This window comes from Equus quagga, chromosome 1 (assembly GCF_021613505.1).
Source record: "Equus quagga isolate Etosha38 chromosome 1, UCLA_HA_Equagga_1.0, whole genome shotgun sequence".
Taxonomy (NCBI): Eukaryota; Metazoa; Chordata; class Mammalia; order Perissodactyla; family Equidae; genus Equus; species Equus quagga.
Genome location: NC_060267.1, coordinates 87790148 through 87815765, shown reverse-complemented (window position 1 = coordinate 87815765; position 25618 = coordinate 87790148). Strand labels below are relative to the sequence as shown.

At 51.7% G+C, this 25618-nt stretch overlaps 1 protein-coding gene across 6 annotated transcripts in view; it reads right to left on the bottom strand.

Annotated features, from left to right (window-relative positions):
- Positions 1–25618, bottom strand: part of MVB12B (multivesicular body subunit 12B) — a 188794-nt gene that overhangs the window by 22726 nt on the left and 140450 nt on the right. For all 6 annotated transcript variants that reach the window (XR_006891083.1, XR_006891082.1, XR_006891081.1 and 3 more), the window contains exon 8: positions 1320–1375. Coding sequence is in view for 2 of the 6 variants with exons in the window: in XM_046678816.1 (XP_046534772.1) it covers positions 1320–1375 (56 nt within the window). In the remaining 4 variants the exon portion in view is untranslated. The remainder of the gene's footprint in view (positions 1–1319; positions 1376–25618) is intronic.

Below are 25618 nucleotides of genomic sequence, written 5' to 3'. Positions count from 1 at the left end.
AGTTCGGCTCTCTCCCGCTGCCAGCCCGAGTGGCAGGAGAACAGGGCCGCCTGCCCACACTGCCCGGGATCCAGCCGAGGTCCAGCTGTTGCATCATTAGGCTCTAACTGCCCCACTAAACTTTCCCAACTGGAGCCGGTGCACAGGACAGAGCAGCCTCTCGCAGGGAGCAGGCGGGAGAGGCGCCAGCGTCTCCATGGCAACGTGGCCAAGTGGAGTCGGCTGAAGTTACTCATGCTCCGCATGTCACGTCACGAGCATTTTTCAAGATTAAGCTGCTTACCAGAAGGGTTCAGAGGAGGCCTATTATATTTCATGAAAATGGAAACTACAGAGCAGGTCAAATCGCAAGCCGGGTGGTTTTAAGCTGGATCCAAGAAAAACACTGAAGGATTCGTTAGCTGGTGCCCAAACGGGGGCCTTCATGTCTATTAGCTACTCAAAGCAAAGTTCTGCAGAAAGGATAAAAAAAAAACCCCAGAAACAAGTCTATTGAGTGGCATAGGCCAGCCCTGCACAGCTAAGGGAGGGCCACTGCCCTCCTGGGGGGCAGGCGCCATCCGAAAGAGGGCCCCAGAGTGCAAGGCGGGGTCTGCAGCCCCAGTCCACAGGCCCCCAACGCCGTGCATGTGTGTGGCAGGTGCCTCTATGGTCCAGCCTTCGGGCCCAGCCAGCCCACTCAGTCCCCCTGTCACTAAAGATAGCTCGGGGACCAGCCTGGGCCTCGGTTCGCTCACGTGTATCATGGGGTCAATGCTGGCCTGCTATTCGGGGGCCCCTGAGTTAGAACAGAGAAGGTGGTTATCACAGAATGCAGCAATTACAATGGGAAAATGGGGAGCCTTCTTTCTGCAGGACATTGTCATCATTAAAGGAAAAAGAACAAAAATTATCAAGCTGAACTTGGAAACCAAGAATATTCACAACTGGCAAATTTCAGTCCAATTTATCATCACATTTGAAATGAAAAGTCTCGGCTGCGTGTGAGTTTCTCTGCTAGTCTGTCTCACTCCCTCCTCAACCCCTATCTGATCTTTTCTTTCACTTCTCAAGCACCTGCTATGTGTACCTACTATGTGCAGCACCAGCTGAAGGGGCCCAGAGAGGAAGAGGACTCACTGCCAGCTCTCAGGCAGCCCTGTCTGTCGCTGCTGCAGGGCTGAGCTTCCAGGGTGGACAACAGGCGGGCAGAAATGATCCCAATGAGGCACGGGGCACGAGGCCGCCAGGATAGCCCGCGTGCTGTGCGGTGAAATCAAGGTGGAGGGAGCTCAGGCTGGGGGTGGAGGAAGGGAAGGGCAATCATGCATGAAACTTACACTTTCTGGAACACAAGAAAACTTCTCTGAAATCATAAAAGGCACACCATCCATTGCTGCAAAAGAAGAAAAAAAGACAGAATGGCATTTCAGACACCATGGATGTTCAGTAACTTGAGATGTCGACACGGACGGTACAAGTGAGTCAGAGGCTGGAGCCAGCTGACATGTGCAGAGGTGAGTGTCGGGGGGAGCAGGTACCACCCCTGCTCCCGGGACACACACCTGGTGATGGAGGCAGACGCCCCGCATGTCCCCTGAACACCAGGCAGATGTGCAGACAAGAGCTGTGGGAGCAGAGAAGGGTCTAGAGCCCACCCTAGGAGTCTGGCGTCCGACCTGTAAGTGATGGGAGCCACGGAGGGGCTGACGGCAGGGCAGAGGTGCACGAGGGCCGAGAGGGGACAGAGCTGTGCCCTGGGAGGAGGTGGGCAGTAAGCATGCCCGTCAGACATTCTCCCCCTGAGAGTGATATCAGGTCCCAGGCTGTCGGCCTCCTGGGAAAGGTCAAGGTTGGAGAACAGAGTAGTTTTGGAGTCAGACAGACTGGGTTGAATCCAAGCTTCTCAAGTTACGTTTAAAAAGAGGATGGCACGGCCTGCGTTAAAGGGGTGTGTGTGAGCTGGAGGGGTGTACAGTGCCCACACACAGTAGGTCTCAGTGGGTGGGAGCTGCACGGCCACCATCGCTGACTCTTGGTCATTAGTCCCAGGCTCCGTGGGCTGACTCATGGTTTGTGTCTGCTTGGTTTTAACAGGACACACGAGAAGGGCGGAATGGGTCCCCAGCAATTGCACACATGACACGGGGTGGGGGTGAGTGGTACAGTTCCTTTTCCACACCCCTCCACCCACTGTGTCCCCAGGTCATTGGAACTGCCTCCACTAGCGCATTCTTTCCCAGGATAAGTGCTCTTGATGAATTATAACGTCAGAGGAGGACTCTGACGCCACATCAGTGCTGGAAACCTTGGCACGCTGAGCAGGTCGCATGGACAGAGCGTCACGGGCCTCCCAGGGTAAAGGCTCGGCAGCTGAGCGGGAGAGAGGCATGGAGGCTTCTCCATCAGGTCTGAGCAGAGTCGGGAGGATCAGAGGCCACATTTGGCCTTCCTGGTCCCGGCTGTTTGTGCCTGGACCTGTAGCCCAGCAGTCAGCATGGGGGCCTCACCCTGACGGTCATGGTTTTCTGTTAAGTTGTGGTTGTAGGAAGGAATAGACAGACAGAATAGAAGTTTGGTGAGTGGGTTGCCTGAGAAATGATGCTCTGTGCTTCCCCCTCGCTGTCTTCCAAAATGGGGACATCTCTGGCATACAAGCGGGAGGCAAATTTTTCAGCCCTAAGAAAGGAGAACCTCAGAAGCAGAAAGAAGTCAAGGAAATAAGAGCAAGAAATCTGGGACAAATCTTCTCTGATCAGCCAGACGAGCCAAATGGCTCATTTTAAGCTATGTTCCTAATTTATTTCAGGGGAGAACAAAATGAAGCTTCCTCTGCTAAGTCTGAAGAAAAAGAAAGAGCACAGCTGGCCGCAGCTGCCGCACGGGAGACCTGCTTTCATCACAAGGCTGCTGTCCGAAGCGGGGCCCCTGCAACCTGCCGTGGCTGCCCTGCCCGGGAGAGGGCCGGCCAGGGGTGGGGAACAGTGTGACGCTTTCCCAGAAAGGACGGAGGGGAAAAGCTGCAAATCGTCCTATACAATCCGTCACACACTCAAGCACACCAGTGAAATCTGAGTACCTATGCATGCATGCTCATTTATGGCTGGAAAAGACCCGTCCGTGACTGGAAGATCCTCCAAAGGCCACAACGCCTTCTAGAGAGGGGCAGGACCAGGTGCCCCCAAGATCTAAGAGGAGGCCACGCACCCGTCCCAGCTCCTGCGGCTGTCCACCTGACGTGGACGTACCCCGATATGGCACTCTGTCTTCCCACCCCCTACCCGATGCCACAGAGACAGGCGGGCTCGTGGCACTCGCAGCATTTCCCATCATTTCATAGATTGGGGATCAGAGGCTCAGAGAGGCTGGGGTCTGCCGAGGTCACGCGGGGAGCAAGCAGCGACTCCGATGTCTTTGGGTCTTCTGTTACGTATGGAATTTCTGAGAACAAATCTGCCTCTTCTTCCATACCATGGCCAGTCAAGGTTCTGATGACCATTATCTCGCCCTCCCTAAGTGTCCGGGTGGGCCTCTTACAAGCTCTTTGTGATCAGACCTATGAGCCAGGAAGTGGGTGTGTGCAGGAGCCAACAGTCCCGGGTCAGACCCACTTCCGCCTTCTCCCCAAACCCGCTCCTTCCTTGGCCTTCCCTCTCACGGTTCCCCTGCAGCCCTCATCCGGGCCAGACCAAGCCAAGCACTAGAAGCCACAGCCTATTTCATGTCTCCTTTAAAGTCTCAAAGCCCACTGTTGTGCCTGCCAGGGCCATGTCACTCTCTCTCCTGGCTCCTCTCTGCCTGCTAGACAGACGGCAGGGTCCACAGCAGAGCGCCCCTTGCTCGCCCCTCAGGAAGCTTGCTGACTGAATGCCCGGTGGGCAGTGCTCAGCGAGCACGTCTTCAGCACACACCGCCAAGCTGAGAAGCCCCATCATCCATTCACTAGGCTTAGTGCCTTGGGTGGTTTAAAGACCTTATTAGTGCTTGGGGCTTCCCAATACAACAGGGTAGAGAACTGCCTCTCACTGGTGACAGCGGTTTCCATCTAAATGTCAAAGTTTGTTTAGAGAACTTGTGTTTTAGAAAGGTGGTGCGGAGACCTGCAGAGGCCTGACACCCCAGGAAATGAGAGGCCTGGGCAGCCCCGGGCGGGAGAGCGAGGGGCGGCCCCTTCCCAGTCGGAGGCTGGCAGTCACGTCTGCGCCCCGAAAGGGAAGAGAACAGGAGGATTTCCAAGGTGGGGCCGTCACTGGCATTTAAGGCCCTGACCCCTCACTGTGCCTCTTTAGAGAACGCCCTTTCCCTTCACCCCTTATGTTTATACCCCGGCCAGCCCTCTGGGCTCTGCTCGGAGGCCCTGTCTCTCCTCCCTGGGTACCAGGGCCGTGTCTTCTCTCCTGGCAGTGCATGTACAAGTCACCTCTGCATTCCCGTGTCCTGGGCACAGGGCAGGGCCCCGAGGGGCTCAGTGGCTGTGCTGGAGCAGGAAGGGAGCTTCCCTGTGGATGGGTGGTCTGGCCTGGGGCACATCCCTAAACCCCGTGAAGGCCTGCTGTGCTGCTGCCTCCACCCACCCTGCTGCTGCTGGGGTGAAAGCCATGGATTTCCGGAAAAACCCTGGGCACCACTTCTAGGGCCTGGGAAGATCCAGGCAGGGAGGGGTGTCATTGTTGTTGTTTTAATTTTAGTAGTTTATTGAGATGAAATTCACATAATATAAGATGAACTGTTTTAGAGTGAACAATTCCGTAGCATCTGGTGCATGCACCATATTGAGCAACCACGACTTCTGTCTATTTCCAGAACATTTCCCTCACTCCAGGTGACACCCCTACACTCAGCAGTTCCCCCGCTCCCCCCAGGACTGTGTTTTTATCTCTCCTCCCAACTGACCATCATGTCTTTGAAAAGAAAGATCTAGAAACACACACTGGCTTTCTGGACCACGGTGGCCCAGCCTCCTGGGATGCCGTGCTCCTGCCTTGTAGTTACGACAGGGGACGGGGAAGGGTGGGTTTGCCCAGGTTGGCTGACTGGACTTGGAGGGCTGCAAATAAAAATTGAGAAAGGGAGAAAGACCCAGAAAAAAGTAACTTGTAAAACTTGGATATTAACAATAACAGCATTTTTTATGTACATATGTATATATTATATACAAAAATAAAATTTTACATAGATATATAAATGTATAATGTATCATATATAAACATCTATTTTATATCTTGTATATTTATATAATGTGTATTTGAATAATATATATTTTATATTATATATGTGTATATGTATTATATATGTATACATATATGTATATGTACCCGTGTATGCATATGTGTACACACACGTAACATTTTCAAAAGGCCCTCTCTTGGCTTCTAAGAGAGACTGAGGGAAGCAGTGGATAAGGAGGGTGCGCGGCCACTCGTCCCTTCCGGGGTTTCTGAGCGGCCCTACAGGAGACTTCCTTCGAGGACTCTGCTCACCCCCAGGCTCTTCCCCGCCCTCCCTTCCAGAGGTGACGTCCTCCCTCCCAGACCTTCTGGAGAATGGCAGAGAGTTGTTGGGGCCGAGGGCCAACCCCCCGTGTGAACAATCAAGGTGTTTGGTTAAGGCACACCTTCTGGTCCTCAGGGAGGCTCAGAGTTAATTTCTTCATAGAGAAACTTCTGGAGGAGGCTGAAGACAGAAGACCAGAAGCGACATCATTATGGGATCACGCCAAAGGCAGCCCGTTGAAAGAGAAGAAGGGGAGGAGGCATTCCCGAGACTGTTTGAGAAGCAGGAGGCAGCACCGTGGTGGCCTTCACACCGTGGTGGCCCTGACGGGGCTTAGCGGCCGAGGAGACGGTGAGGAGAACCATGCAGATCTAACCCGACCGTGAGGAGGAGCGGTACGGTGAAGGGAGAGAGGTGGGGACTTTGGGGTAAATTACCGCTTTATCTCAGAGTTCAAGACAGGAAGACAGGCACAGTCAGAGGCTCCTCATGTTCTCCTAGAAAGGACTTTAACAAACTCAGAGGAAAAGAAAGCCAGTCGGTAGGCTCCTATAGCCTGAAGCTCCCGAATGCGAGCTGGCTTAAGAGGAACAGGACGCTCTTGTCCAGGTGTGGAGTCCCCTTAAAAGGGGAGCCAGAGTCCCCGGAAGCCAGTGAGAGTTTGCTAAGCAGATGATCTGCTGGCCAAATTTCATTTATTCTAAAAATCTAGTGTATCAAAGATTATGGTAGACTGAAAGAACGTGGATTTTAGCAAAGCATTTGACAAATCTCTCATGTTACCCATGTGGACAAGACGGATAAATACGGCTGGACAATGTTAAGGGTAGGAAAATCCATAACTGGTTGGACTAGATGCTCAAGAAGTTGATTAATAGATTGATGCTGACCTCGAGCGACCTCTCTGGAGGGTGCCCAGGGCGTTATCAATTACTTCAATGAAGACATGCATAAGTGGGCTTATCTAACACGTGGCTGATGGGGAGTCTGGGTGGACAGTCTATAAACTGGATAACGGAGAGAAATCCAATGAAGACCTCAAAAAGCTGGGATTTGGGGCTAAATTTAACAGATGGAATTTACTAAAGGTCAGTGTTAAGTCATGTATTTTAGGTCCAAAAAACCAGCTGCATTAGATGGAATGAAAGAGACGTGGGATAACAGAAGATACAAAAAAAGACTTCTTTGTAGTTGAGTAAGTCAACAATGTGATGTGACTATGCAGAGTGGGAGGGATGCTGAGTTAAGCTACAGTGCTGCGGACCTGGCGCCATCTTGGTCTGCTCTGAGCTTGAGTGTGGGTCTCAGTGCTGGGACTGCATTCTCAGAGGGGCATTCCAGGTGGTCCACAGGAGGCCCAGGATGGTGGGGACCAGAAGCCATCAGGCCTGGTGCTCCAGGAAGGCAGGCTCCTGTCCATTCTTTGTTCATCATCGCCCCTGCCCAGCACCCCAGAGCCCAGTGCTGTGTCTAGCACATGGGAAATGCAGCAAGATGGGGCTCTGGTCCAGACACAAGGAGACTTGAAGGTAAATGTGATCGAATGTCTGCACACATTCTCAGAGTGTCACAGGAAGAGGTATGAAAGAGATGGGGGAAACCCTGCCCTCCTCTGGGAAGACGCACTCTGCTCTGGTGTAAGGGTGGACCAGCAGAGCTGGGGGACGAGGGTCCAGGTAGACGGCCACTTGTTGGGGAGCTAGGGAGGGATTTGGTGTGTTGGGTAGAAAGCTGATCTATAGGACTGCTAAATCCTCTTTTTTTTTTTTTTTTGAGGAAGATTAGCCCTGAGCTAACATGTGCTGCCAATCCTCTTTTTGCTGAGGAAGCCTGGCCCTGAGCTAACATCCATGCCCATCTTCCTCTGCTTTATATGTGGGACGCCTACCACAGCATGGCCTGCCAAGTGGTGCCATGTCTGCACCTGGGATCCGAACTGGCGAACCCCAGGCCACCAAAGCGGAACGTGCGCACTTAACCACTGCACCACCGGGCCAGCCCCTAAATCCCCTTCTAATTCCATACCGTCCATTTCTAGTCTCCTTATCTGGGCAGCCTTTCCATATTTTAAAATATCTAGAGGTTTGCCAAACATAATTCTTAAAATCAATGGCACACATTTTTCATGTCTTCCAGAAGAGTGCTCAGCAACCCTCTCCGTCCTGGCTTCTCGTCGGGGAGCACGTTGCCTGCCTTCCTTTTTCCCAGCTGAAGCCAGTATTTGGACTTCACTACTCTTAGTGCTGAGAGACCGCGATACTCGTTCTGGCATTCGGTCTATTGCCGAGTCCCACGCAGTGACACATGGTGGAGGAGCTGGAGAGGGAGCCAGGAGAGAGGACCCAGCTCTCATGGAGCCACCATTCAGGGGGTAAATTTTCATCCCCCAAGATGCCTTCCCTGTCAGCCTGGAGTTCTCACATGGACACTGCCTCACCAAACCGTGGTCACAACCCAGCAGAAGGGACAGCACCTGTCCTTCCTCGTTGGTGCCAAAGGTGGCATTTCCAAGGAACACAGCAGTCTCTCCTCTCCGGGCCCCTCGGCTCCCAGTGTGACATAACAAAGGTTCCCCCAAACCTTGGGGGTAACAGAGCTTCTCCCCTGGCGCAGTTCTACAAAAGAGGGAGAAGGGAAGGAAATCCACATTTTGGAACCACATTCTAGGTGGTAAACATGCACCAAATCACTTAACCCTCAAAGTGACCACTTGCAAGTTATAGTCAAGGAAACTGAGGCTGAAGGGAGTTACGCAGCTTGATCAAGGAGCGGGGATTCCAGCCCAGAGTCCAGCTGGAGGTGTCCAGCACTGCAGTGGGTGTGACAGGAGGATGGGTCTGAGAGGTCAAAGGACGGAGCACTGACCCCTGACTCTCAGCAGATGGCAGACGTGTGGCTGCCTCACCTCTCTGAGCCTTGGTTTCCATGTCTGTAAAATGGGGATGCTTTGACAGCTCTCCCAGGAGGCTGCTGTGAGGGTGAAAGGGAAAGCAGCCAGATGAGAGAGCTGAGCGCCTGGCCGGTAGTGAGGGGCGCTCAGCAAACACCAGTTTCCGCTCTGACCAAAAGCTATGCGCTAGGCAGGTTTCCTTTCAGTGCCAGGACAGTGTTTTTTTCTTCTTCTGCCTTTTTTTTTTTAAATTTTATTTTTGGTGGCAGTTTTAACAAAACGCTGATCCACGGCACGGCGCAACCCACAGCAGATGAAAGCAAGGATGAGCCGCAGGCTCTGTAGCGCAATTAGCATTCTCCTAAACAAACGAGCTTGAACAGAGCTGTAATTAAGCAGGCCTGTAATTAAGTATATGCCCTTTATCATAACGATCATGCTTAAAAATGGCATGATGCATGGAACTCTGTTATTAATGCTGTAATCCCAAACTGAAGTGCGAGTACATAGAAATCAGCGTGTCAGGCCTGTCACTGGAGTGTTTGTAAAATACATTAAAGAAAAAAACCAGGAAACAATGAGCTCATTCAACTGTTCTTTTTACAATCAGGCACTACAAGTCAAGAGGATTGTGAATGCTTATAGGATGTGCAAGGTTTAAACAAATAAAGCTCTGATCCGCTGCTGTATTCACACCACCCCCTATTTTAAAGAAGGGAAAAGGGGATGATTTTTTTTTCAACTGACCTGAATACCTGCCTTTGCTGTTCTTGGGGAAGTAGTCCAATTTGCATACTGTATTTGTTTGGACATTAAACTGGATTCCTGCTTGCACAGACAGCTCTGCCATGAATCTAGGAACTCTGCCTGGCAACGGGACAGGGCTGCAGCTCCTGGGTCTCCCCTTCCTATGGCAACCATAATTTCCCTTGCTCTGGCAATCCCTCAGAGCCATCCCTTGGTTCTCCCCCCCAAACATACACCCTCAGACGTCTGCAGGCTCAACACGAACCCTCCACTGACCAACCCCCAAGGGCTCCGGACCTCGGGCCATTCCATTGCCTTGGAATACCCACAGTTGCTCGGGGCTGCCAAGCCCTTCCCTCGCGGACATCCCAACTGGGAAACACCCCAATCAACACATGTACTAATCTCAAGATGCTTGATAAAGAGAGTCATAAAAGCGTGTGGTAAAAAATACAAAGACTCCATTACCAGCGTGTCAAGTGTTATCTGCTTATAGTTGTCAAGTGGTGTTAAGCGGACTCGAGTCCTAGTGCCTCAGAAGTACTCGCAGAGACGATGGTGAACGGCGCGGCTTATTGGCAGGTAGTCATTTTCAGAATGAAATTAAATGCAGTTGGAATGGTGGGAGGTCTTTAATTCTGTGTGCCTGCTTGGGGCTCGGAGCTGTAAATAATCAGTGGCTCGGCCCTCTCTTCTCCCCCTTCCCGTGGCGTTTCAGAAGTCCTCCGCCATTTGTGATGGGAAAAACGCCAGCCCCTCCAGATCTCAAGGCCATTGCTCAAACTCATTTGCAAACCGAAACGCCCAGCCCGGTCTCCTTTCTTGGCGATTTCACTTCGGGGATACTCCTCGGAAGATGTCTGCAGACGCCTCCAGAGCTGTCTGCTCGGTGACGTTCCAACTGAGTTTATGCAAGGCCAACAACTTCCTTCTGGATCCCCAAAGTGATTTGTTTTGCCACGTTATTCATAAGCCAAAAGGATTGATTCATCAGCCACGTTCAGAGCCTCGGGAGCCCCATGCGTGAGGGGCAGCTCCGCGGGGAGGGAGAGCGGACGCGGGTCAGCCTGCTGGCACCAGCCTGGCGCAGCCGCTCGCCGGCCGCGGGGCTTTGGGCAAGTCACTTAGCCGCCGAGTCAGACTGTCATCTGTCAAAGACGGATAATCACGTCCACTCGCAGCACTGCTGTTGGGATGAACGCAACTGAGAAGGAGCGAGCGCAGCCCGACCCGCAGCAGGCACTCGACACGCGGCGCCACGGCTGGGACGCACGACCAATGCAATGCGGCCTCAGAGGACTGAACGCAGGCCGGTGCCTCCGCCTGCCTCTGACTCAGGACGAGCGTTTAGTCTCTCTTTAGTCTCTGTGCCTCTCTTCCCTCCACTGTAGAAGGAAGGAAATAATACGTGGACCACTGTGAAGTTCAGAGGAAATAAAAACATAACGTTCCAGGGACAAACTAACTGCTCAAAAACTGTCACCCTTGCCATCATCATCCTCACTGCCCTAGAGGAAGATGCCCTTCCGAGGTGGTAGATCTTTTTCTTTTTCTACCTACTGTTACATAAAAACAGAAACGCGGCCACAGGAAATTCTGCAACCCTGGGCTGTGAATCCCAATCCAAAGGCTTTGGAGGTGTGGAAGCAATGCCTGCCCAGGAAGATGCACGGGGTCCCCGGACCGCGGCTCTCCCCTCATCTGCTGTCTCTGGCGTTACAGGTCAAGCGCAACTGTAGGAGCAAGGCCAAGCCAGGCCCGGCTGCTCACGGCCCCTGGAAAAGGGCCCCAGAGGTAAAGTGAAGAAAAGTGCCCCTGGGTGTCGGGAGGTTAACTGGCCAGGTCACCTGGAAATGCCATACTCTCCACATGAAGGTGCCTTCACACCACAAACGAGTCTTCTCTGAGGTTCTATTTGGCGGAGGCAATGAGGAAGCCCTTCTGCCCCCACACTCATTTCTCTGCCCCCCATCTCTACCTGGAACACCTGCCAGCAGCTGTCACCTTGGTCGCGGGGCCCATTTCGCCTGTCCACATCCCAGTACCCTGGGAGGAATCTGGGGGCCTCCAGCTCGTGGGCCCCTCCTTTCAGAGCAGCCACCCACGGGGTCCAGCGTGGTTTTGCAGCAGGACGCTGCCTGCAGGTTCAGGGTGGGTGTCTGCCAGCTGTGGGAGCTGGGAGGGCAGAGGCTACGGGAGGCTGGGCCACGGGCGGCTGCCCTATGCTCTACACCCACAAGAAGCTCCAAACGCACGAACGAGAACATTCTCACCCCGCTACAGAACTGCTTTTTTAAACTTCATAAGTATTTAATGGCTTGGGGCAGAGACCAATGGCATTTTTCTCAAAGTAAAGATAAAATCCAACTAAGTGACACTTTTCCATGTGGGTAAAAAGGTACTTGGATTATTGAGGGGCTCCTAGGTAAGTCACATGTGTTCACACCTGCTGCCCACAGTGAACACACACAGAAACTCCTTGGTGAGCTCGAGACTAACAACAGGGGCTTTGTAAACGCAGAATCAAAAGCAGAGACGAGGGTCCGAGCGGCTGTGTTGCCACCAGGAGCGACGACATTCCTCTGGAAGGGAGGCATGGCCTAAGATATACGGAAGCAGTTCAAGCCCAGCCACTGCTGTGTTACTGAGGGTGAAGACCCGGCACAGGGCAGGCCTGGCCGGCGACTGCCAAGCTGCCTGCTCCGGCGGCTGCTCGCAGGGCTTGGGGCCCCACGGGCACGAAGATGCACTTTCTGTTCGAGGGCTCCTTTCTACCTCCTCAGAACCAACTCCTATATATTTTTAAGTTGTAGTTTTCTTAACCCATCAATAAATGAATACATTTTCTAAAGAAACAATTCCAACAGTACAGCTAAATTAAAGCGCCCCTTGAATCCAGAGCCCCCATCCCAGGGCCAGCCCTGGACACGGTCTGTGCACAGTCCTCGGGGTCCTCCCAGCCCGTTTCCCAGGCACTTACACGCATGTCTGCATTTATAGAAGAAATACAGAATTTTGTCTTGTACGTGTTTGTGTTTTTAATAAAAATGGTATCACGGCATAATTAGCTGTTCTGCAATGTGCTCTTTTTCACCTGTCAGAGAGTGTCCATGTCGGTAGCTGTAGATGTATCTCACTCTTTTTAACAGTTGCACAGGAGCAAGGGTGTGGAGAGACAACCAGGGCCCAGTTCATAAGGAGCCTTGACTGCCAGTTTAAGAGGCCTGGATGGCACCGTGAGGTCCCTGGGGAGCCACTGAAAGGTTTTTGAGCTGGAGAGAGACATGGTCATGTTCATAGTCTAGGAATGTCTCCCCAGCCGTGGAGAGAAGAACGGGTTAGGGGCATGAGGCTGGAGGCAGGATCACGGGGAGGAGGCTCTGATGGGAAATCAGGCGAGGGATGCTGGTGGCCCAGACTAGGACTGTGACAGTAAGAACAGAGGACACGGGGCGGATCGAGGGATATTTAGGTGGCAGAATCAAGAGACCTGGCAACTGGCTGCGAAAGGGCGAGGGAGGAGGAGTTGGAGTCCAGGGTGACTCCGAGATTCTGGCTTCAACAGCTGGAGAATGGGGTGCCGCTGCTGACATGGGGGGTTGCGGGGTTAGCGAAGCGCAGGTGTAAGGTGCTGGGTTCCATTTTGGATGTGCTGGGTTTGAGGGACCTGTGAGACGTCCAAGGGAAGAGGTCAGTCAACACTGGTTGGCACATCATGATCGAGGAGGCAAGACTGGTTGGTGAGGACTACCCGGAGGGGAGCACAGAAGTGAGGCCTGGGGGCTAGTTTTGGAGTTACCAGCATGGTGATAATTGAGGCCAGGAGAGAAGGTGGGATATTCTGGGAAGAAAACACCATGAGAAGACAGCCAGGTCCAGGACAGAACACTGAATGATGCTAACACGTAGTGCTCAGGTTGAGGAAGAGAAGTTGGCAAAACAATGGGAGGTATCAGTATAAACTTGGTTTTAGTAAGTAGATATAGATATACGTATGTGCATATACGCATGAACATTTATATGTACGCATATCTACTCAAACATACACACATATATTTATCTGCTGTGGGCCTAGCAGCAATGAGCACACCCAGTGCCCAGATTTTGGTGTCTAGTGTTCTCTTTTAAAAGAAAAATGCTTTTTAGAAAACAGCTGATTTAGGGCTGGAAAGGGAAGGAACAAGCCCCGGACATCTTGTTGTCCGAGAAAGTAAAGACATTCTCAAAGATTCACGGTACTGTGGCAAAGGGACACAGGAGCCAGCTTGAAGGGGCTCCCACTGGCTAAATCTAGAACAATTTGAATATCAAAATAATTAATGACAATAATGAACAAGAATCCACTAGCCCACACCAATACACGTCAGTTGGGGATATAGGAAAGCTCTTCCTTCACAACAAAATGCCAACTAAGAAATACTGAAGGAATGATGGAATTATGAAAACCAACAGATGCTAACACTAGTAGGTGAAAATTTGATGAGTGAGCTATTTACCTAGTCCTAAAGTACCTCCCATAAATTACATACTAATTACAAAAGGGAAAGTAGTAACTTTAGAGTGAAGGAACGTGGCAAAGATCACTTAACTGGGTGAGGCCAGCTAACTTCACCAACACTCGGTCATGCCAGCATCATGAGCCTCCTCCATGACGCACTGAGAAGGATACAACATCTGTTGAATAAATAACAGTGAAAAGAGAACTGGCCTTGGAGTCAGGAGGCCCACATGCAGCTCAATCAAGTCTCAGTGTCTTCACCTGTGGGTGAACGGGCTCGATCAGTGAGTCTGCTGGTGCTCATCCAGCGAGTTTAAAAAAATTACCACTGCCTGCTATTCCTCCCCAAGAGGTTCTGACTGACTCGCTCTGTGGGGTGGGCCCTGGGCATCAGCACATCTTCCAAGCTCCCAGGTGATGCTAATGTGCAAGTGGGTTTGGGCAGCCCTGGGCCAGATGGTGTCTAAAACTCCTTCCAGCTCCGACATTCTTCAGTCTCACAAATGATAAGAATCACCATAAGTATTAAATACAAATCGGTGATTCGAGCCCCTGGATTTAACCCCAGAGGATGCAGTTTACAAAATCCACCAGGGTTGGCCCATCGTAGGTAATAGCTGATTTCTCTAACCCTCATCCAGGTTCTACTTAAACAAAGGGTAACTGTAGCTTCTGGGCCAGAGGCCTCCCCTTCCTCTCCTGGAAGCAAAGGGCAAGGAGAGCCGGTGTCCCAGATGGATGGGTGTGGGAAGAATCCTGATCCACCACTCTGGAGAGCCCTGCCCAGGGCAAGAGCATGTCGGGCACTTACACACATTCCATTTAAACCTCCTGATGGCCCTGTGGGATGTCGCCATCCCCACGCTGCCAAAGGGACCTGAAGCCCAGAAGGGAAGGGACTTGTCAGGGCCACAAAACAGGAAAATGGCAGAGCTGGGGCAGAAAGGGAGAGCTTTGAAAGTCCACCGCCTTCCCACCACACGAAGGACGGGGTAGGAACGCCCTCCTAGGGGACATGAAGAGGTCACCCAAAGGTGGAAGCAGGAAAGTGCGATCAGGAAGAGAGAGTGGACGGAAGGTGTGTGGAGTCTGAAGAGGTCACGGAGTGTCCTCTGGGCACTCCCCCAGGGAACGCCGCTCACGCCCGAGACAAACACGCCACCTCAGAGACCTCCAGAGTCAGCTTCCAAATGCAGGTCTCCTCGTGCCTTTACTTAAAAACTTGAAGTATTTCCTAAAGGTTACAGGGTGACGTCCAAATGCCTTAGTCCAGTCCTCACAGGGTGACTCCAACCCAGCTCTGTGGCCTGGCTGCCCCTCCCAGCCTGCCCCCTATGCCCAGGATCCAGCTCCCCCAACCGACTCGCCATTGCCTGGCTGGGTCATGTGTCTGTACGCGACGTGCTCTTCTTGCCATTGGCTCAACCCGGAATGCCCATTCCTGCCTGTGGACCCCCGAACCTGGATGAAATGTTACCCCTTTGGTGGGGGGGTGCTCCCGAGCTATGGCTCATTGGACTCAGCGGTCTGTTCTCCAGCCGCCAATGTGCTCTGATCACTGGTGCCAACACCCTTCCCCGGATTACGAGCTCCACGCTAGTCCAGGGCTGGCGAGAACGAGGTGATGGACAGGCGGATGAGCGCAGGTCCCTATCCAGCATGGGAATCCTGCAGGGCTCTGTGAAGAAGGGGCATTCCAACCCCTTTACTCTGAGTCCATGACCAACGAGGAAGCTGTGAACTGCTTGCTTCTTTGCCTGAGCACTTTAATAACAGGACAGTGGGCTGGCGGACCACACACACTGGGAAGGTAGAACCTTGATATAAATTCAGGATTTGAAAAGAGACTGCCCGCAGGTTAAAGAAGAATGGTACAAGATGTGACAATTTGGTACCACAGCACAGAGGTCTCCTGACCTTGGCTAGCGGGACCAAGTTCCCAGGATGTGGCCCCCCACGTGAACCAGACTCCAGGATGAGAGCTTTGGAGTGACGGCCCGAGCCCTGGGGTCGGGGTGAGCCCTGTGAGGACACTGCCTGAGTGGGCCCCAGCTCCATCCCCTCTAAGCTGCCAGGTGATTCCAAAGACCAGTCACAGGGATGGAGAGGTTGGGGCCAAAGAAAGTCCGACAGCAATCGACATCCAACCTATTGTGTTTGTGGAAGACACTGCTTGTGTGCATTCGAACCAGGTCACAACTGAACAATAAAACTTAATTTGAAAAGAAAAAAAGGCATTTCTTTTCTTCTTTTTTTTTTTTTTTTTGAGGAAGATTGGCCCTGAGCTAACATCTGTGCCAGTCTTCCTCTGTTTTGTATGTGGGATGCCGCCACAGCATGGCTTGACAAGTGGTGTGTAGGTCTGTGCCCGGGTTCCAAACCCATGAAACATGGGCCACCAAAGTGGAGCATGGGAACTTAACCACTATGCCACCGGGCCGGCCCCTAGAAAAAAAGGCATTTCTATGTCTCATATTTTTCTCACTTTAAAAAAGAATACTGGACTTCCCCGTTCAAAACCACAGGCCTGGCCATCCTCCCCCTCGTGAAGCTGGACTCTCAGCGTCTGGCTGAGGCGGGTTGGCTCTGACAGTCCCCACAGACGGACGTGGAATGACAGGAGACTGTGAGATAACGCTCATGGTTGGGATGGGGCACAGGAGCACCCACACCACACACACAGAGGGGCATTTCCAATCTCAGCAGAATGTTCAAGAAACTGTCCCCTGAGAAATGGCGTCTTTTGAAAGCAGTACCTCACCTTCCCCACATTTGGCTCCAACAGACAAGCTCTCTGGACCATGGGGATTTGAGCGAAAAGGCACAGCTTGAGACCGAACTGTCACCTGCATGGACGCCCGCTTTGATTCGGAAACACCAGGGCATGCGCTCCCTTCTACCCAGTTGCCGTGTCTATGAAGCACGATGCCACAGATTACCCAGATTTCAGATTTAATATTAACTTTTAAAGGGCATGTCACAAAAATGTATTCTCTAAATGTTGGTTGTTAGTTCACTTTGTAAGTCTATCATGGAAAACAGGAGTGAGGCTGCCACCCGTCTCTGGCTGCACCTGTCAGGGACATCTCCCGCCACCTGACAGTAATTCCGACGGAACTCAGCAGTCCCTCAGACGAACAATTTAACCATCCGCCGTCTCAGCTCAACCTTAAGATTTAATAATAGAGCCTGTGAATATAACTCTAATTTCTAGAGCTGATGAACTTTCAGAGGCAACATGAGTTGAAATAATGAGCGTAGGGATGACAAAGAATTCTAACCCAAGGTTCTTTGAACTATCGAGTATAATAAGCACTTGTTCCTTTCTACAATGGGCATATAAAAAGAGAAATCTAAATAATAATTGCTGTAATTATCTTGAAAAATATGCAGAGATTAATGGTGATTATGAAAATCTGTATAATTGTTCTCTGAAACCATCACTGATGAAGTGGTATCTCGAAACGGCCGCTGCCGGAGAACTTTGAACACCGAGCGCCATGTGGGCGCGGAGATGTGACCCTTTGGCTTTCTCCCTGTAAAATATTGCCCTGTGTTTACGAAATTGTTTTCCATCATTTCCAATACCCTGGCCTGCATTTTAACTCTTCATACCAGTGCCCTGAAAAGGTTCCAAGACGCCCTTAATGGGATGCGTATGTCATTGCGGTTCAAAGCCCCCAAGCTCAACTTGTTATTTATTCAAATAATTAATTACTCTTGTATCCATCGAGCAGTTTGTCATGACACATTAATGACTTGATAGACTTCTATGAACTGGTGAACACAGAACAGCAGAGCGTTTTTATCGTCATTTAATTTTAAAACGATCCTGTGTGAAATTATCTAGTCGTGAGTGATGGGAGCATAAAGAACAGACTCAGCAGAGCCCCTTTTGGATCATTGCTTTATTAATGGTAACGTCAGGGAAATGAAAAATGCTAACATTGTCATATTCCGCTGCTGGGTGGAGATGAATGGCTGGGGAGTGGGCGAGGGCTCAGCGCGCTCCCTTGCCAAGAGCGCGAAGCCCCTCCTGGCGCCAGGCCGGCCGGGGCTGCAAGCCTTGCACACCCACGGGCTCTGAGAAACCACCTGCACGCCCAGGCTCCCTTCTGAGTTTATGGTTCTCCACATCTATTACTTTGTGTGTGTGGTCTTTCTTTTTAACTTGGATTTTCCACTGGTGATATAAAGCACCCTCACGAAAACATTTCGCTTTATTGCTTTGAACATTAAACGTTATTAATCCAATAGAAAAACGTTAAAGATACTGCTGTCACCTTTAAATGTGAAATGATATTAGGCCCTAAAAAAACGCTGGGTTGGTAGAAAAGATGTTCCCTTAGTTTCTTTCAAGTCTTGAGATGACTGTGCCGGGTTGATGATAAAATAATATTTCTACATGGCTCACAGCACACCATCTGCTTAAAACAGACTTCCTGTTCAGCTATTCTTTTCTTTTATATAGTGAAAATTGTTTCTCAATTGTTTTAATTACAAACTTGGGAATCTATGCAAACTATTCCCCCCGCAGCGTGATGCAAAGACGACAGACGACGATCCTCGAAGAGCCACAGCGCCGGCCTGCGGGCGGGAATCGCGGGGGTGCTGACGGCCACATGCACCAGCGCACTGGGGACAACAATGGAAAAGGCAGCAAGGCATTGTTCCTACCCTCCTTGGCAAGAGAAGAAAGGGTGGATTTCTTTTCCCCTACAAGCTTCCTGTTTCTGTTTTCCTGATTCCAGTGAAAAGCTCTGCCACCCACTTGGATGTCCAATCCAGGGGCCTGGGGCAATATGGACCCGTCCCCTCTCCCTCCCACCTCTCCTTTAAACCCCAAAGAGGGTGGTGGTGGTGGCAGCTCACACTTAATTAACTCCTCTCCTGCGCCAGGCCCTGGTCTAGGTGCTCTGTGTGCTGACTGATTTCTCATTACAATCCCATGAGGCATCTCTGTCTGTCTGTCTGTCTGTCTGTGTTAGTATCATTGTTCTCATCACCCCCATTTTATAGGGGACACTCAGGCAAAGAGCAGTTAAGCCACCTGCCTAGAAGCACACAGCTAACAAGAAGCAGAGGCAGAACCGAACCCAGGGGGCCTGAGTCTTCCCTCTGACACGACGGTGCCTCTTAATTCTATCCAGAGATCTCTCTGGAACCCGGCCCTCCTTCCCAACCTCCACCGCCCTGGAACCCCGGGACGGGGATACCCACTCCTCAAGCCCTGACATCAGCTGCTTGGCTACTCCTGGCTCCTATCGCTCTAACACCCTTCTCCTGCAGAAGGGGATTCGGAAAGAAATGGGCACAAGCAGAGCATTTGGGCATAACTGCAAATACATCTGATGTGAGTTGAAATGGGGGTGTTAGAATTCTGAGGATAAACACGGAAGGGCCCGGGAAGGTCCAAGAGGTGGCTTCTCTGTGGAATGGCTTCCTTTTCCAGATGGAGATGCTTGGGCCCATGTGCTCATGACTTTCACAGGGACCTCGCCAGCAAGGTGGCAGCAAGGCTGGAGCTCAAGGCCAGGGTGCCCCGTTACGCAGTGAGTGCCGGTCTCGGCACGCGAGCAGAGCCTCATTTTGCCCGTCAGGGAGGTCTGAGTAGAGCCGTGGCAGGTCAGCGTGGCTGGGTGGAATTCCGCCAAGGTTGGAGGCTGTGGGGTGTATCTCAGATTCATGTGGGCGAGAGCTAGCGGGCCCCTCAAAGAGACAAGCAGGCACCCTCCAGAGCAGCTGACACTCAGGTACAGGAGACTGTAGATGCCACAGGCAGGGAAAAAAACAGCAATTTCACATGGGAGCCCCAAATGGACAGTCCGGGCAGATAACCCAAATCACAGGGGACACTGCTTCTGAACCAGGGCAGCTCCACTCACGCAGCCAGCCCGCCCCAAATAAGCTCTGACCGCAGAAGCTCTCTCTCTGGAGAGCAGTCGCATCTCTCGAGATGACAGCCACACCGTGCGACAGGCGCTGGTCCAAGCAAGTGAGGGAGGGAGGCGAGGGACGGAGGGGTGGGCACTGGCAAGCTCGGCTTTTGTTAGCGCTTTAAAGATGGCATCTTCAGAGGTGGCCTCCGGCAGGTACCTCCTTTCTCTCCAAACCACAGGTTCTCAAACTTCTAGGCGTGTGAGCATGGCCTGGGATGCTCGTTAAAAGTACAAACTCCAAGTACCCAACCTCTGGAGGCTTTGGCTCAGGAGCGCCGCGATGAGGGCACCATGGGAAACTCCGCTCCGTGCTTGGAGCCAGAGAGCGCGTGGGTGAGGGTCTCAGGGGTGCAGTTCCGCGGAGCTTTGCTGCACAAACAGGACTCTGTTACCCACAGGGACTAACCACGGCAGGGCAGGCGGTGCTGTAGCACCCGCCACAGCGGTCACTTGGTGAGTGCCTGGGACTTTGCACCAGGCACTGCGCTCGACCCGTCCCCGTGTCACAGCCCCGTGAAGCAGACGGGATCACCTGTCTTATGGCCTCGAGAGGCAAGGGGGCCGTGCGTCCAGTCCAAGGGAGGCCAGCACTGGTGACTATGTCTGTCTAGCTCAGGAGGCTAGGCTCTCGCCAATCCGACGTCACTTAAGACAAGATGTCAAGAAATGCTAGTGCTGAAGCACAATCAGGAAGTGCACTCAGAAAGTGATCGTTTATCACTGATTATGGAACCTCACCCTGGGCTTCTCTTTGGTCCAGACCTTTCGTGGACGGAGCCTCTAAAACTCACCAGATGGAAGGAACCCTTGTCTGTCTTCTGGTACCTGCAGTCAATCTGCTGAGAACTCAGGGTTTCCACGGCTTTTGCCCTCAGTAGTAGGAGAGCAAGAAAATAAATTCCGATAGCTTGTAACTGTCTCTTCTGGAATCCAGACAGAAGGCTCTTTTCTCTCTCTCTCTAACTCAAATTGAACTCTTCATATTTTGAAGCTAAGGAATGCATTTCTAACTTGTGCTGGAATCTTGAGTTTCCTTCTTAAACCTTCCTGTGCTTACCCGAGTAATGACTTCCAGCCACTTGAAAATCTGCCCTGAATTTTTTAAAGGGACCCTTTGGTCAGAGTAAAGTGGAAGAACACATTTCAATGGAACCTAACAGCTTAAAAAGACACATATTCTCCACCACGAGGGTTTCGGTGCAGCTGCAGTAACTAGAGAGGACACGCTGCAGGCAAGAATTAGGGGGAACCATCGTGAAACGCAAGGCCCAATAGCTTCTTAAAAATACTTTAAAGTCCCATGGAACGGTGCTATAGGCCAGTGTGGAGTGAGGGTGTCGGCCAGGGCAAGGAGCAGCTTAGAAATGAGAGAACTGAGACACCCAGAGTTCTAAGAACCACAGTGTGGACACCGGTGGGGCCTCGTAACTCCTCTGGGGTTGCACACCCATTATCCTTTATCCCAGTTTCCACCCTGTTCCAGTTTCACCATGACGACACTCGGGCTCAGAGAGGTTTACTGGCTTGCTCAATGCGACCCAGCAGGCCAGTAACAGAACTGGGTCTTGCATACAGGTCTCCTGACTGCTATGTCGTCATTTATTGGGTCAGTGGAAAAACCAATTGAGCAGAGGCCTTGGAAGGGACCCCAGAACCCAAAGTCAAAGGCTGCCGCTTGGCAAGAGACTATTCAGGGCTGCTGGTCTGGGGACTCCAGGGGCCCAGAGACACAGGTCATCAACGCTCTGTCTTCATTGTGCAGCAGTTTCCAAATCGTCTTTTGACAGACACCTTCTGAGAGCACACTTTTTGGGCTCGTTGTTATTGTTCAGTTTTCCGTGGAGATGGGGCCGGGCTGCTGATCGGGGTTCTCAGCTTCACTCCCTCCGGGCTGCTGGACAAGCACCAAATCATGATTTCATTTTCGCCTAAGGTTGTGAAAGCACAGGGTGGTTTTAATGTTCTGCCTGTAAAACCCCAAATGGCCAGGCACTAACGGCGCTGCTCCAGCACACGGCCCTTTTCCCTCCGGGTGTCCACGAAGCCGCGTCCTTCCACCTGAGACAGGCTCTCCTTCGGTACTTGAGAACGTAACATTCACGGTGTCTACCATGGGTGGAAATCCTGAAGGGCATGACATGAAATTATTTTTGCTAAAAAAGCACAAACTGGAATGCTGTGAGTGGGGTGCTTGGCTGGCGACCAAGCCAGCCAGACACTCAGCACCTGAATTTCAGCTCAGCTGGGACACTCCCCATTCTCCTCCTGCAAAAGCAGGACCTCTTCTGAAGTGACTGTTTGGTTCTTTATTTAAAAAAAATTGACCCCACCAACTGCTGGCGCTGGAAGGGAAGGGAAGAGGGAGTCAAAAAGGCCTGAGAGAAGGAGCGGGCGCAGGCGGGGCCGGGGCGCGGAGAGGAGTCTGGGATCCATGACCGAGTGGAATGTGGACTCAGGGTGCGCTGGACTTGGTCTGCAAGGGAAGGAGCCCCCCGCACACGCTGGGCATGCAAATCAGAAAGGGGATGCGTGAGCGTGGTGTGGCCAGGGCTCTGACTGTGAAAACTGCTCTTCAATGAAGACAGAAAACTTGGGTGACAGCAAAGAGTCAGTCAACTTGTGGTGTGAGGATAGACGCAGAAAGTACAGGATCCTCGATGGTTCGGGAGAGAACAGGGAACCGGGAACACTTCCGAGAGTAAAGGTGGTTTGAGAATTTTAAGAGGGCTTTTTTTCCCTCTTTTAATTTTTTTAATTTTTTGGTTTTTTGAGGACAATTAGCCCTGAGCTAACATCTGCTGCCAATCCTCCTCTTTTTTTGCTGAGGGAGACTGGCCCTGAGCTAACATCCGTGCCCATCTTCCTCTACTTTATATGTGGGACGCCTACCACAGGATGGCATGCCAAGCAGTGCCATGTCCACACCTGGGATCTGAACCGGTGAACCCCGGGCCACTGAAGTAGAACTATGCACTTAACCACTGCGCCACCGGGCCAGCCCCTCTTTTCTTTTTTATAAATGGAAGTTAGAGAGGGGCGCTGTTAGCAGACGCTGCTGCCGGTGAAGCCGTCTCTCACTCAGCTTCAGAGAGGAGGAGAATGGTGACGGGACAGAACCAGTGTCCTGTGCAGATGAAGCTGGCCTCTGTTGAAGAGAATGCCTTCTTGAACCTAACCGAAGGGGAAAAGGAAGCTTCTGAGGCAACGTGGCCCGAGAACAGAGGCTCCTCTTCCTCCCAGCTCTGCAGCCGTCTTCATGACCCAGCCAGGCTCTGCCAACGTTCTCAGCACCCTGGGGGGGGGGAGGGGGAAGCAGGAAGGGGCGAAAATGGGAGCTGCGGCCAAGGGTACCGACAGCCTGATTAGGAAAACCCGGGGTCTTGGCCCAATTCTTTTTTACATAAACAAAACTCACTGTTAAAATTATTATTAACAGTGATGTAATATAGGGAGGAAAGTATTTTAGTGACAAAATCTATTTAAGTAACTTTATAAATGACGTCAGCTTGTATTTATAGAATCATTAGTTCTAAAGGTTCACCAAAATGTTTCACTTTTACATGACTACATTTTGTAGGAGAAATTATGTGCTAAAGAACTGTTTTTAAATTTGGGCATTTGGGGGATGTCTTGAGGAATTATCCTAGGAAAACATTTATCGTCTGATTACGGTATTAGGAAGAGATGTTCAAGATGACCTAGCAAAGCTGATCGTTCTAGAGTGACCCACAGCCGCAAAACAATCTCATGGACCATCACAGGCTCAAAAATTCACCACCCTCAATTATTCAGTCAGGTCTTCATGGGGCTAGACACACAGGGGTTCAAGTCAACCTGCCCCCGGCCTCTGCAAACTCAACCTTACTCTTAAATGGGAAATCTGTTTGCCTATGACCAGGGCCACGGCTCCATCTGTGCAGCCCCCAGCCACTGTGGCTATTCAGTTATGGAGCCGGGTTCACAGGAGCAGCTGAAGAGCTGTGAACAGTGCCCAAACAGGGAAGATTTCTGCCAGTAACAATAATAATAATTAAAAAATCTATTCTGCCCCACTAGGCTCTGGGGACAAAACTCAGCCTGGTGGATGGGTGGGGGGTGGTGAGGCTGGAGCAGCATGCCATGCGAGGTAAGCGAGCTGGTATAATATTTAAGAGAACAAAGTGGAGGCGGCCGCGGGACCTTTGTAGCTAAGGGGACTGAGGGGCAGAGCAAACACATTTTAACAGCCAAACTCCTCCTTTCACACATGTGTAAAACCTTTGGAATTTCATTGGAAAAAATTTTATTTCAAAAGTAATCTTTGAAGTTTGAAAATAAAAGCAGAAGGCTATTTCCCAGTATAGAAATAAAGGGTTTAAATTGTTAAAGGAAGGTGCTAATGGGTGTAAGTCGCACCAGCTCCGAGCACGGACTCTGATGCTCGTCTCTGGACGCACCCTGTGCTGCTGTGTCTGCTTCTCTCGCGGATGCTCCCCGACGGAGGTGGGACATTCGTTTCTCTCTCTCACTGCCCTTTGCCCTGTCAGGGCCGGGTGAACCCTCACCCTGGGCCTGGATGGTTACTGGGCTGGTGGTGATGATGATTCAGAGAGAAGGGGAGGCCAAGGGTGCCCGCGAGTGTGTGCGTCCGTGCATGCATGTGTGTGTTTGAGAAGGTGGCACAGCAAGAAGAAAGAAACCGCCTGAGCCCTGTGGGTGAGCAGCGGCCAAGCCTGGGTGACCAACCACGTCTTCCATGCGGCACCAGGGACACAGCCAACACTGCGGGGAGCAAGGCTCCTGCACGGTCCGCGTGGGCAGAGAGGAAACCATCCCTGAAATTTCCAGCCTCACAGTGGAAAATAAAACTCCAGACTCGAGAATGCAGCAGGGGTGAATGGGGACTCAGCTTCTGGACCTGAGCATTCACAGACCCCTGCCCTCGCCAGGCCCCGGCCCCCTCCACTCAGCTGGCTCCTTCTGCCCTGCTTGTTCACCTTGTGGGCAGGGAAGCTGAGGACCAGCCATCCTTGGAGGGCACACGGGGAGGCAGCTCCTTTCTGGGGTTTGTGTACCTGACACCAGCACAGGCAAAAATAGACGCTCAATAAAAACCTGCCGTGTGGAAGAAGGCGGGATTGTACCAACCCCACGGATCTCACAGCTGACAAGGCACTTTTGTGTGTCTTTTCTTAATCAGTCTTTCCCACGTTCTCCACTTGACAGAAGCCTGACCTGAAGCTCAGAAAACGGGAGTGACTTGTCTCAGGGGCAGAGCTGAGACTCGAGTCCAGGGTTTTTCAAATGAGACCATATTGTCCTACAGCCATGCCCCCCATATTAGCAGGTCACTTGTCCCAGAGAACGAACTGGACCACAATTTGCAGAAATGGTTGGAAAACAAAGGTCCACCAAGTTGCTAAGCATTTCACAGTTGTTTTATTTTTGGCATCAGTTAGCAATCACCCTTGAATTTCCCTTCCTAAGATATTCCAATTACTATCCCAATTACTTCGGCCAGAACACTCTCCAGCGCCCCAATTCACCTCCCACACCCCACGCCCAAACACACAGGTCAGAGGGCAAAGACTGGAGGAAAGGGCTCTGACAACTCTTTCTGTCCCCCACGGGGTGAAACACCTTCCACTTACTAGCCCAGCACAGAGAGGCTGAACAGCTGCCTTGTTATTTCCAGTAACATTCCAAATAGAACCAATTTCCAGTACAGCAAATAGCCTGCAGGCCCCGTGGAATCTGTTACGCTGGCCGCCCCCAAATCACAAACAGACTGTGCTCTGACGGGGAACACGCTTCCCGGCTCCCAGGCCAACTCTGAGGGTCCACTCGGCCTGCAACACAGGAAGCTGAGTGCTGGCCGGGGCAGGTGCACTGGAGGGAGAGCATCCCCAGGGCCGGGGGGCGACCCTGGCTTCTTTGCCTTTTACGGCCCAGAATCAAGCAGAGGGACCGGTGGGGAGGAGGGCCTTGGGGTTCGACAAATGACTGGCTGAAAGGGCGACACCCGAGGACCAGGAACTATGCGGGGTGCATTGTATACAATGCAAATTCTACTTAGGAGCCCTGGGTGTGCGT